Genomic DNA, 13,541 nt, shown 5'->3' on the forward strand with positions numbered 1-13,541 from the left:
TGTGTATGTTGCGTTTAGTGGGTTTTGAAAACATGCATGCATGGGTGTTTTCAGGGATCAAAATAGTCTTATTTTCATTTTCTTCACTGAGCATGATCAATGATCATGAGCATATATAAGAATTGTTTTCAGAAAACAAAGAAAAGAAACTAGGCAGTAATTACAAAAGACTGTATCTATTTAAGATCCGAGTATGTATAACAGTATAATTTAAAATTAATAAATTTAATATTTTACATTTATAGATATTATTATAGAAGTTAAAAAGTAGTTAACTTTTTATCGAATTTTTTTTGTTTTAAAGACAAAAAAAAAGTGCTTTCAAGACAACAAAAAAAAAGGTGGATTGTGATTTAACCTGAATCTGATCCAAATCTGTTATTTTGGATTTGGAATCGGATACAGATTTAAAGTTTCAATAATCAAATCAGATGTGGAGGTGGCCTAGTCTATGGCTCCGTTATCCGTAGATCCATATCCTACTTATTCCACCCGGTTGGTTTTGTTTGGGGCATGCAATTGGCTGGTTCTGGCCTTTGGGTGGAGAAGGATCAGTTTGTTGGTGCATATCTGAACCGGCCCCCGCCAGGACAATGCAATTGCTTTTTACCGGCTTTATATAGCTTTTTAGGAGAGAAAAGTGTGCTGTGTGCATTAGACAGATCACATCTCATTTCATTGTAGATGCAATGAATTTATGTACTTTGTGTATGTAATAGTGAAGAAGTTAATTAAGAGGTCATGAGATAGATATATTAATTGCAAAATTTCAATAAATAACCTCACCCATTTCCATTGCGGATTAAGCCTTAATGGGTCCTCTCTTCCCTGTCCCAGTGTCCCTCCTCTTTAATTATGGTCCAAACTCCAACCAACCTATAAACAATTAATGGTCTGAACAATCAAGAATTCCATCATATTGGCTACCAACCCCTTGAACCCCATGACAAGAAATAAATAAATAAATAAAAAACAAGTAGAAAAAGAAGAAATAATTCTGTCTCAATTAATGAGAACATTGGTGGAGGTCCAAGTAGTAGTTGTTTAATCAACACTGAAAAATTAACATTGCATATGGTGGATCAAGTCAAGCCAACAACTTGTTTGGGTCTTTATGTTCTCTCCTGCACAAGTCAATGACAACTTGTTTGGGTCTTGGTGGATTTCTATCTATCTTAATTAATTCTCAATAATATATAGTATCGTAATAATAAAATTAAGGAAAAGAAAAATAATATGTGCATAGGAAATCTAAATTCTAAAGCACTCGAAAATAGTTTTTTTTTTTTTTTTTTTTAAAAGGAAGATAGCCTAGCCTTCCGGCTTATTACAATTGGAAGTTGGAAACCCCAGATCTGCTGAAATTCTTCCTCGAAAAGTCCACCATTGGGGATTGAGAGAGTAGTAAACAAAGAAGGCCGACCCAGTACGATCTCTATAAATTTCCGAACCTAAAGGAAAAAGCAGGTCACTGTTGATATTAGACCCAAGGGAGAACCGGTCCCATGTGTAACCCACCATCACTTACTAACCCTTTCAAATTAAAATATAACATATGTTGAATGACCACACTGACCATATATCCAATTCCCAACTTAGGTTGTGTTTGGATAACCTTCATTCATGATTTGTGCTCAAGTGTTTTAAAGGCAGCTTTTACCAAATGCTTATTAAAACACTTATTTGCCCTAATTAAAATTTTGTTTAGACAAATTAAAGCTCATGCAAATTAGTGGGGACAATCAGGTACGATTTTGCTAGATTGGGTCTGGCCCTTTTCCTGGTCTCGGACTCTTGGCTGGATATATATACCAATAACCCGTAAAGTACTGGTCCCTTCTTGTACGAAACGCTCCACGTTTTGATATACAAGACCACCAGGGGGCTTCAACAATACAACAGACAAGCACAAGGGAACAAAGAGACAGCCAATACAAACAGTTGTGCCCTTATCAAATCCTCTTCGCTTGCCCACTTGGTCCCACTCACAACAAATTCCTAGCTACTTAATTAGCTAGTAGCAGCTATACTTCATGTATAGGAAATCAGGGTCAGAATCAAATACTTGGTCCAGGGATAGTAAATAAAACCGGGTATGCCGTGTAACCGGGATAAGAAATCTACGATGCCCATGAATTCTTTGATGAGTGAGGAGGGTGCTAGTGTGCTACTTCCTAGTATCTATCAATTAGTGACAATTAGTGACATACATTCCTCAGTCTTCAATCTTCAGTAACCCGAATCCGGATCGAGAGAAGAAAAACTAAACGTACAAACATATCCCTATGTATGTTTTTCATTTTTTATTTGTGTACCCTATACAGATAGATTCATCATAACGGCACATCTAGAACCTTCATCTATCCTCTGTATACAGAGATGTATGGTTTAGATGCATTTTTCCAGGCATGTAAGAAAAAGTTGTTGTATATTTGACATTTCAACTCAAAAGAGAAAGAACGGAAAAAAAAAAGAGAAGGGATCATCAACATAGTCTAAGTAAAGGGATAAGTGTCTTTTCACTCTTTTTGTGTTGTAGCCAAGACCAAGAAGAGTATAGAGATCGTAAGGCGTAAGGAATCCCCCCCCGCCATACTCACTACTCAGGAGTCAGGGCTCAGCCCAGTGGGCAGTGGGCCAGTGGCCCCTCCTTCTCTTTCTCTCTGTCCCTCCTCATCTGTTAACCGAAAATGACTGCAACCAAGTCTCTGCAATCTACTTGCCCATATCATCTATATATAAATACATGGTGATGTAACCACCCACTTAACCTTGGCCATCCCCTCCTTTCTTCCTTTGATCCTCTTGTTACTTCTCTTCTCGGGTTTGTTTATTCTGTTCTTCAGTACTACTCAATCCAAGCTTCATCAATGGTGGATCTCCAGACTGTATGTTGCATGTGCGGCGACGTCGGTTTCTCCGACAAGCTCTTCCGTTGCACCAGATGCCAATATCGTTTTCAGCATTCGTATGGGTTTCATCTTCTTCTCATCAGCATCAAAGACCAGTTTGATTATCATGATATTCATTAATTACCGCGTCAATGGGTTCTTCCTGCATATCATCAAGCATCATCATCAGTAACAGTACCCATCATCATAAACCGCCCAAAGCCTTCAACTACCTTCATCATCATCATGTAATTATGATGCCATGAGTAGATCATCGTAGCTAGGCAACCGAACTTATCAACATCGTCATCATTATAATTAATCATGCCATGGGCTGCAACAATATATTATAGTTACGATCAATGTTGTCATCAGACATCAATATTCTCATGGGGACTGTAATTCCCATATCATTAGCTTCAACTTTTCTAAGTATTTTGTATGTAAATTCACAGGTACTGCAGTAACTACTACAGCGAACTGTCGGAGACTCCTGAGTTGTGCGACTGGTGCCAGAGTGAAGAGAGAAGTGCAAAGCATCGTGGTTCTAATTCGAAGAAGTTTGCTGGAAACGACTCCTCCGGAGCCCCCAACAGGTCTCAGTATTCCGGTGACAAGATCAAGCAACATGATCGGGATGACAGTTCCGACAAGGGGAGAGGCACGGGTAGCAATCCTTCCCCAAGACCAACTACACGCAGGTACAAGCTTCTCAAGGATGTAATGTGTTGAGCGAAAATGAAAGGAAAAAAAAAGTAGTGTTTTGTTAACCAGAAGTTCCTTAATTAATACTTGTTATCTAGTTTTCCAAGAGTTCTACTTTAATTGTTCTGCGTGTGGTTTCCACTCTCTCTCTCTCTCTCTCTCTCTCTCTCTCTCTCTATATATCTTTTAAGATGGAAGAAAATACTGAACGATAAGAAGAGCTTACCGATTTTGAGACTGATTAGTTTGGGAACTACTCTTTTGTTTAACCATCCGCCTAGATCTCTCTAGCTAGTTCTTCTGTAAGAGCAGATATTAGATCTACCAATTCAACATATATAGATGAATCTGGGCGGGGCTTAGGGGTTTGTTTAATTTTCATTCTCCTTTCCATATAATAGTATCATTCTCTCATTTTGCAATACCAACCTACCTTAACAACAGCACACCAAGAACAACAATGGTTGTACAACTGGTTGTTTCTTTCTTTTTCTTTCTTTTTCCGGTAAGGATTCTCAGTTGTTTTCATTAACTTTGCACTTTTCTTTATAGAAACCCGAAAATATGGGCGTCATCCATGGGTTTAGGCTGATTACAATCTTAATTTGCTGCTAAAAATAATATACTTGTGATTTGGGTGGACGAGCGAAGTATTTTCAGAACGGATGGGTTTTCGTGAAAACTAGTTTCCATTATTGGGTAGGGTTTGTAGGGTTAATCTCTGTCACACTAGGGATCTTGGGGAAGTTGCACCTTCATTGCTGTGTTGAGATTCTTGAGGATAATTGAATGCATTCGTATGTCTTTTGGCAAAAGGGCTCGTAGTACCTGAGGAGGCTATCTTTTTCAGGTTCATTGAAATAAGGCTTTCCTCTAAAAATGTCTTCTTACTGATGTACTCTTTTCTCGTTTTACTACTGAGAAAAGATAATGCTAAGCATCTTGGGGAGGTTAAAAATTTTCTACTAAACTTAAATTTGCTTCGGAAAGATTGGCTCAAATAGGATTTAGCCAGAAGCTCTCTCTCTCTCTCTCTCTCTCTGGGGTTGTTAACTAGAAGACTAGAAGAAAAAAACATAGCTGAAGAGCTAAGCGTTCTTTTTTCTTCTTAGACATTTCTTTAACTCATAAGAACTTTATCTTACTGCAAGCCGGCCTTTTGCTCTCGTGAACCCTTTATATGTAATATCTGAAAGTACACAAGCTTATAATAGGTCTCGTTCGCTCTTTCTGTTTTGGCCATTTATGAGGAATCAACTAAAGCCCCTTTCATTGGGCTTGAAATGACAATGAAATTATGACTTTGTGTACTAGTTTGGTTCGTTTCATATTATGTTGGTCATAGTGACCAGTACTGTTCTATATATGATCAATGATATATATGAATAACCCTCTTAGCAAGTATACCAAATTAATCCTCTATCCTCCAATTAATTAAAACGTCATGTGGCTCTAATTTGGATATGAAGGAAACCCAACCATGCATTAATAAATAAACATGATCATGATCACCCAACAAACAGTTTGTTTCTGTCCCAGCCACCCTTTGTTTTCAAACCATCATCAAGAGAGTCACATGGTTGCTTTGGCCTCACAGTTCACCCGCATCTATTTTCCTTACTCAACTTACAAGCAACAAAATTTTTAAGACCCACTTAATACATATATATATCAACATGAACTAATTAACACTGTTCTCATGAATTTTACAACTGCCCACATTCTCATTATAATAAAAAAGTAGATGATAAGCAGTAACTAGCATGGAATTTGGCAAGCGATCGAGCATATATAGATTTGACATTTAATGTGGCAGAGAGATCATTAGAGAAGATCTAATAAGAACTTCAAAACCCTAACAAGGCTCAGCCAGTCAAAAACCAGTTGTTGGTCTGAGCAACCATGTGGGCTGGGTGTATTATCGAATGCCCCATGTGACCAAGAATGGCCATCCCAGGGAAATAGCTAGTAGCATGATAATTTTGGTTATGAGTCTGCATCTTTTTCGATGTAAAAGGTTCTTGCCGTAAATGGAGCTCAAGTATATTATTGCTGAAACATTTCAGAATGAAACTGTTTTAAATTCTGCCCCTTCTGCATCAAAACAAAGAAAGATTAATTATAAGAGTAAAAAATTATGCAGATTATTAATTAAAGAATGGTTGGTCCAGAGGAAATACAGTCAATGGTTACAGAGGAGAGGAGAAGAATGGTATGTGGTGGAGATCATCAGATTCACTTAACTTTGATAATGACTGTCTAGGATGATATATAATGGTTTTTTCTTTCTTTTTTTTTTTTTTAATATTTAAGATGAACAGCTGAAGAGCTTAAACCGGAGACCAAGATGTCAAATTAAAGGGTTCGTAGTGTTCAATTATATTTGTTCGTGATGAACAAAATATTATATTCAATGCTACGTGGTTCGGTGGTGTCCAGAGAGAGATTTGTAGTGTATTTGGCTAAATGTGTTAATTTCAAGAGCTCCATTTAGCAGTATATATAGAGGTGTGGGGAGTCCGGATTTCTTGCACTTGGTTATGTGTGTGATGTGGTGTACTCTCAATTACATTGAAACACGTCAGACTTTGCATGGTATCTCAGGTCATATGTGCGAATCATTTAACGGGACCGTTTGCATTTTTTTAATATTTTAATTTTTTCAAACTAAAAATTTAAAAGAAAGAATAAAAATAGATACTTTGACCGCCCAGCTCGACGACAGACGGCAAAAAATATTGAGAAAACTGTTCAGACCTAACCCTTCCATAGAGCAGATGCCATTAACGAACGATTGCAGGGGAAAAAATTCTGGTGTTGAATTGTTTATACTGAAGTGCTAGCATAGCTCCTCCATGGTAAATTTGCTTCAATGTTCAGTGTTTCTTATTCTGCAAATGAGAACTGAAGCAACAAACCGGCAAAGCTTGTTGTTTTGATGACTTTATAGTATATACTCTATCCAATTGATTGAGATAAAGATTCAGAAATCTTCAAGTTGAGATAAATTCAAAAGCAAAATTAATAAACGTTAATTACTCTGTAACATGCTTCCTAATTTTGAAGTCTCCATCCATTATCTTTCTGTTCATGATATTTTTCTCAATTGGTGATGAAATGTTGGTAGGCTCTCCAGTCCCAACCCACCTAACAAATCACGTGGTTGAGTCAAAAACATATATAATGGTATGACATGTAGACCTTTTGCTGGTTCCACACCTGGATGCCACCGATATCTTGAAGTGCTATATTTCAGCCACGAGTTCAACTTCAAACTATTTTCTATGTTTTTTACTTTATTTTATTTCAACCTATTTTCAATAGTTTTTTTTTTTTTTTGTGGCATGGACAAGATGGAGACAATAACAGAGACAACAACCATGACATGCCCAATCGTTAGTCCTTTCAATTGGATCCATGCCATTAAATGGGGTGCTCTCCAACGTGATTCTTTTTTTTTTTTTTTTTTTTGGTTGAGAGTGTAAGCCCACAGACTGAGACTGATCAGAGTTGACCTGAAAGTTGTGGTGAACCCAAGGGTGAGTTTATAGATCAAAGGAAAGTCCTGAGAACTGAGAAAGAAATTCTGGAGATCTGAGGCCTGAGCTTGATCTGAAAGTTTGATATCTCCTTCTCTCAAGTTTAATTTTGTCGTGAAACTATCTATTTATAAGAGGTTCCAGGAGCTTCTTCTATATAATTAGATCGCGCAGTAGCCTGCTACTGGCTAATTTGTTAAAAAATAAAGGATGGCTAACACAATGAAAAGAACAGTAACAAGGCAATGAAATTAGCAAAAGGGCATATTTTATTTACTGCATAACCAGCATTTAAATAGCAAGAAAACATAACAAACTATCAGTACCAAACACCCCTGATATGACTCCTAAACAATAGCAAATACAGCCCAACTGAAAAGATAGTCATTCTCCTAAACAATAGCAAATACAGTTCAACTGAAAAAGACTAAGTCATTATTTGACTAACTCAACAGTAAATAGTTTCTACATTAATCTTTAACACCCTCCCTTAATGTAGAAATTTAACAACACCCAAAAGATCTCTTAAATCCATGAATTTCTTCAGTGGAAGTGGCTTCGTGAATATATCTGCAACTTGATCATTGGTACTGCAATATTCCATCTTGATGTCTCCTTTTGCAACTAGCTCTCTTATGAAATGATGACGTGTCTCAATATGCCTTGTTATACTATGATAGACTGGATTCTTTGTCATAGCAATTGTGGATTGATTGTCACAATAAATAGTAGTCGCCTCCACTCGAGTTTGCTTCATATCATCCAGGATTCTTCGCAACCAAACTCCTTGACAAGCTGCTGCAGTTACTGCCATATATCCAGCTTCTGAGGATGATAACTCTGTAGATGGTTGTTTCTTCGAGTTCCAAGAAATAGCTCCGTTGCCCATAGTGAAAACATAACCTGTAGTATTCTATCGATCATCAATGCAGCCTCCCCAATCACTGTCAGAAAAACCATACAGCTTGAAGTTGTTATTGTGCTTGTACCATATCCCAAATGAACTTGTCCCTTTCAAGTATCTGAGAATTCGTTTGGCAGCGCCCAAGTGATACTTGCTTGGACTTTGCATAAACCTGGACAAGAGACTTGTTGCTTACGAAATATCCGGTCTGCTCGTGAGATATAATAGACTGCCAACAAGGCTTCGATAAAGCTAAACATCAACTTTTTCTCCTCCATTATCCAAGCTGAACTTTTGATTAGTGCACATGGGAGTACTCACAGGATTGCAATCTTTTAAGCTGAACCTTGTAAGAAGATCATTGACATATTTTCCTTGTGTCATAAAAATCCCATTATCACACTGCTTAATTTCCAGCCCCAAAAAGAAATTCATCACCCCCAAATCAGTCATGTCAAACTCATATATCATCAGTTGCTTAAACTCATTTAATAAAGCATCACAATTGCTTGTATAAATCAGGTCATCAACATAAAGACAAACAATGAGAGTATCACATGTACCTCTGGCTTTGACGTACAAGGTTGGTTCACTTGGAATTCTATGAAATCCATTCTTACTGAAATGTCCATCAATTCTCCCAAGCATGTGGTGCTTGTTTTAAACCGTAAAGGGCTTTTCTCAAACGGTACACTTTATCTTCATGGCCTGCAATCTCATAGCCTTTCGGTTGTCGTACGTACACTTCTTCTTCTAAGATTCCGTTTAAGAATGCTGACTTCACATCAAATTGATAAACTTTCCAGTGAAAATGAGCAGCAATAGATAAAATAGTTCCTATAGTATCAAACCTTGCTACCGGAGAGAAGGTTTCTTCGAAGTCTATCCCCTATCGCTGCATGTACCCAAGTGCAACAAGCCTTGCCTTATACTTTTGAACAGAACCATCAGCCTGGTACTTGATCTTATAGACCCATTTCAGCCCAACGACCTCCTTTCCATCCGGAATGTCAAGTAGCTCCCATGTCTTGTTTCTTTCTAAGGCTTTCATTTCCTCATCCATTGCTGTATGCCATTCTTTGGACTTGATGGCTTCTTCAAAGACAGTTGGTTCATCAATCTTGGCAATTTGACATCGTTCTGTGTTGTCATAAATTTCTTGCAATGATCTCCATTTTCTTGGAGATGTCTTTGATGAAGACGAGCTTGGTGAGTGTGAGCTTGAGACCGGTGATTGACTGTTTTCTGGTGTAGGGGAACTAGAACCTCCATTCTCATTTTCTTGCCTTGTAGGAGAGTTAAGGAACTCGCCATCTTCTAATATTGGACCTGATTGCACAATCTCCCAATTCCATGCACTCTTCTCATCAAATACAACATCACGACTTATTAGTAACTTTTTTGTGACAGGGTCATAGAGACGATACCCTTTAGTTTCAGTACTATAGCCAACAAATATGCATTTAATACTGTTGTCATCTAACTTCCCTCTCTTTTGAGATGGAACATGCACATGTGCAATACATCCAAGGATTCTGAGATGAGTTACCTTAGGTTTCCACCCATGCCATGCTTCAAATGGTGTCTTTTGACTCAAAGCTGCTGTTAGAGATCTATTGAGAAGGTAGGCTGCTGTATGGATTGCTTCTGCCCAAAAATTTTTTGGAAGATTTTTAGCTTTCAGCATGCTTTTTGCCATTGCTACAAGACTCCGATTCTTCCGCTCAGCCACTCCATTTTGCTGTGGAGTGTAACTAGCTGTTAATTGTCTCTCGATGCCAAACTTTTCACAAAAACTATCAAATTCTCCTGATAGAAATTCTCCACCACGATCTATCCTCAAGACTTTCAGTTGTTGCTCACTTTGCTTTTCGATATAGGCCTTAAACTTCTTGAACACCGAAAAAGCTTCTGATTTTTCTTTCAAAAAATATACCCACGTCATTTGGCTAAAATCATCAACAAAGACTAGAAAATACCTGCTGTTTGTCATGGGCCCACAAACATCCGCATGAATCAGTTTGCAGGTTTGGAAGCTCTTCTTGCTTTGCCTGTCGGGAAAGAATCACGATGCTGCTTTCCAACTACACAACTCTCACAGACATCATCAACAGTTTTAATTACAGGCAAACCATCAACAAAATTCTGTTCATACATAAGAGCCAAACTTCTGAAATTAAGATGCCCATATCTATAATGCCAAACCCAGGTTTCGTCACTCACAATTGCTTTCAAAGCATGCTGATCAGTAGAGGTGAGAATGTAGGGAAAAATTTTGTTTTTTGACATGGGTACTTCAACTACCAACTGCGTTTTCGATTTGTCTATATACACAAAACAAATGGAATCTTCAAAGACAAGAGAATACCCATCCAATATAAATTGCCCAACACTCAACAAATTTGAATTCAGATGAGGAACATACAGAACATTCTGAATGTATTTCAATCCAAGAGAGTTCAACATCACAGTACCTCTTCCTTGTGCCTCACGTACCGTTCCATCACCCATTGTGATCTAGCTAGTCACAGATTCATCTAAATCGGTGAAAAGATGTAAATCACTTGTCATGTGATTGCTGCAGCCGCTGTCGATGTACCAAGTTTTTGGAGAACATTCTTTGGCAGAGAAACATGCAAGAAACAGACTTTCGGTATCATCTTCCCCTTTCTCCTGGGCTAGATTGGCATGCTGCTCCTTACGCCAGCAAAATTTCTCTATATGGCCATATCTCTTACAGTAGTAACACTGTTTAGGGCTTTGATTCTCACCTTTATCATAGTTTCTTGAACCTTGATCGTACTCATTGGAACGACCACTGCTTCTGCCTCCTCTTCTTCCTCGTGACGAAGAACCACCATGCGACTTAGAGTTGCTCTGACTTCTTGGTTCACCTTGTGAGAGCTGCATCTTACTGTAAAAAGCATTCTCAACAGAAACATCATCATATCTCTTCATCCTATCTTCATGAGAGAAAAGAGAACCCTGCAACTCATCAAGAGTTAACACACTCAAGTCTTTTGATTCTTCTATTGCAGCCACAACATGATCATATTTCTTAGGCAAACTCCTAAGAATTTTCTCAACCACTTTTTGCTCACTCAAATATTCACCATACTTTCTAATTTGATTCACAACATCAATCACGTTGGAAATATAATCAGACAAAACATCTCCATCTTTCATAAGCAAACTTTCAAATTTTCTACGAAGAGTTTGAAGTTTAACAGTTACCACTTTTGCAGTGCCTTGATACGCTGTATACAGTCTATCCCAGGCTTCTTTGGACCTTGTTGCAGCAGATATGCGTCGGAAAATCACGTCATCCACAGCTTGTTGGATGAAGAATAAAGCAATGGCATCCTTCTTTCGGAGGTCTCTGAGAGCATCAGCTGCCACTCCGTCTTTAGTATAGCCCTTCTCCACTAAATCCCATAGTTCTTGGGATAAAAACAAGGTCTTCATCTTGGTACTCCACACATCATAATTACTCCCTTGGAAAATCGGAATTGAAGGTTGTGATGGGTTCACTCCAATGTGATTATTGGCCATCTGGATTGAAATAGCTCTGATACCAGATGTTAAAAAATAAAGGATGGCTAACACAATGAAAAGAACAGTAACAAGGTAACGAAATTAGCAGAAAGGTTAAATAGCAAGAAAACATAACAAACTATCAGAGATTCTAGTACCAAACACCTCTAATATGACTCCTAAACAATAGCAAATACAGCCCAACTGAAAAGACTAAGTCATTCTCCTAAACAATAGCAAATACAGTTCAACTGAAAAAGACCAAGTCATTATTTGACTAACTCAACAGTAAATAGTTTCTACATTAATCTTTAACATAATTGACCTACGTGTGGATCGTGGTATTGAATTGCATTGTTCCCAGCCCCCCTTGCGTGTCTGCGTAGCTGCAACAACAATGTTTAATTTCGCGCTTACCTTACCATGAAAGGCAGAAGAGGAATGCTGACTGTTTGGACCAGGTTAAACAAACGGTTTTCACACGCCTATTAGCTCTGAACTTCGGTGTTTTACTCATACTTTTAAAAAATACCCCGAAACGGAATCGTTTTAGTCATTGGTTTATGAGTCAACGATTCAACCACCCGGTTCAAATGGATGGCCTGTTCTAACCAAAAAAATTAAAAAAAAATAAAAAATGGCCAAAAAGTGTTGAATGGGTTAACAGTTTGACCACCCAGGTCAATGAGTCATTGACTGGTTCAACATTTTTTTACTAGGGACCGGGTTTCGGTAAAATGGAACCGGTTGCCTAAACAGTTCCTGGGCCGAATGATCCGATTGTCTGGATCAATGACAGTTCAAAAACCATAATTGTACTTAACTATAGTGAGTTAAAAACATTGATTATCATTGAACCAAAAAAAACAAAAGACATGTTCTTGGTTTGGATATGCAATGTATTTTTTTGTTACCAAAACATGAAATTGGAAATGTTTCTGAATTTCAAGTTTAATAAACATGCTTTCCTTTGGTGACTTGATATTATTTATCGAAAATTTGATTTTTTTTTCCTCTGGAATGCATCCAATTTGATCAAATGGATATTAATTCACTTTTCTAATTTTTATTTACACACTGGACCAGGCCGGTATAATCTCTGGAACCCAAGTGCAGAATTTTGGCCCAACTCTAAAGAACCTCAGTGCAGAATTTAAAAATTAGAATGGGGGCTCAGGAAAATCTGCGACTGACTTGGCTGTAAGCTTTTCTTGTGGTTAAACGCTAAATCTGTATTTGGTTTGAAAGAAAAGGTAGGAAAAAGAAGGGAAAAGTAAAGAGACATTAGGAATAGCAACGGGGTAGGGCGGGAAAGGGGAGCCTCTCCCATCCCCGTCCCCAATAATGGGACAAGGTTATCCCCATTCCCGTCCCCGTCCCATTCCTACCAACGGGGACAAGGTTATCATCGTCCCCGTAGAGATCTCTACTCCCTATAATTTTTTATAATATTAACTATTTTATTTTTATTTTTTATTTTATTGAAAAATAAAATAAAATAATTAAAATTTAAGATTCAAACAAATTCAACTATATATATATATTAGTGAGGATCAGGGCAGGGATCGAGGCCCCTATTAACCTATTGACGAGGATGAAAATTATAGAGGTATTCACAGTTCGGTTTGAAGAATATCTCAATAAATTACAGTTTGAGAAACTCTCCAACCAAATCAAACCATTTTCCTACATAAACTATTTTGACTTTTGAGGATTGCAGTAGAACTGATGAAGGGTGATTTGACCCGTCCTCATAATGAGGGGACACGTGGACGTGATTCGACATAAGTGACAACTCAACGTAATGAGCTCGCTCCAACTCAGTATAACGAGCTTGCTATAATCCAGCCTGATAGCTCACCATGAATGGCATCTCGCTACAAGATAATACTCCGTTACCCCGGGCTAAGACTCTCCCAAATAGGGAGCACCCTGAGCCAAGACCCTCCCAAGTAGGGAGCATCCCAA

General features: G+C 37.9%; 1 protein-coding gene across 1 annotated transcript; it reads left to right on the forward strand.

Moving 5' to 3' along the window:
* Positions 1 to 2,642: 2,642 nt before the first annotated feature.
* LOC104602367 (uncharacterized) lies at positions 2,643 to 3,730 on the forward strand. Its single transcript, XM_010266027.3, has 2 exons — positions 2,643 to 2,968; positions 3,347 to 3,730. Exons 1-2 carry the CDS (start codon positions 2,871 to 2,873, stop codon positions 3,621 to 3,623), a joined length of 375 nt encoding a protein of 124 aa, XP_010264329.1. The 5' UTR covers positions 2,643 to 2,870; the 3' UTR covers positions 3,624 to 3,730.
* Positions 3,731 to 13,541: the final 9,811 nt, after the last annotated feature.

The sequence above is a fragment of the Nelumbo nucifera genome, chromosome 1, assembly GCF_055504915.1.
Source record: "Nelumbo nucifera cultivar China Antique chromosome 1, China Antique-T2T, whole genome shotgun sequence".
NCBI classification, from domain to species: domain Eukaryota; kingdom Viridiplantae; phylum Streptophyta; class Magnoliopsida; order Proteales; family Nelumbonaceae; genus Nelumbo; species Nelumbo nucifera.

What these genes read in the sequence shown, in the direction of transcription:
- LOC104602367 (XM_010266027.3), top strand. Translation starts at nt 2,871, where the DNA reads ATGGTGGATCTCCAGACTGTATGTTGCATGTGCGGCGACGTCGGTTTC. An exon ending in CAATATCGTTTTCAGCATTC is followed by an intron (nt 2,969 to 3,346) that starts GTATGGGTTTCA and finishes GTAAATTCACAG; the next exon opens with GTACTGCAGTAACTACTACA.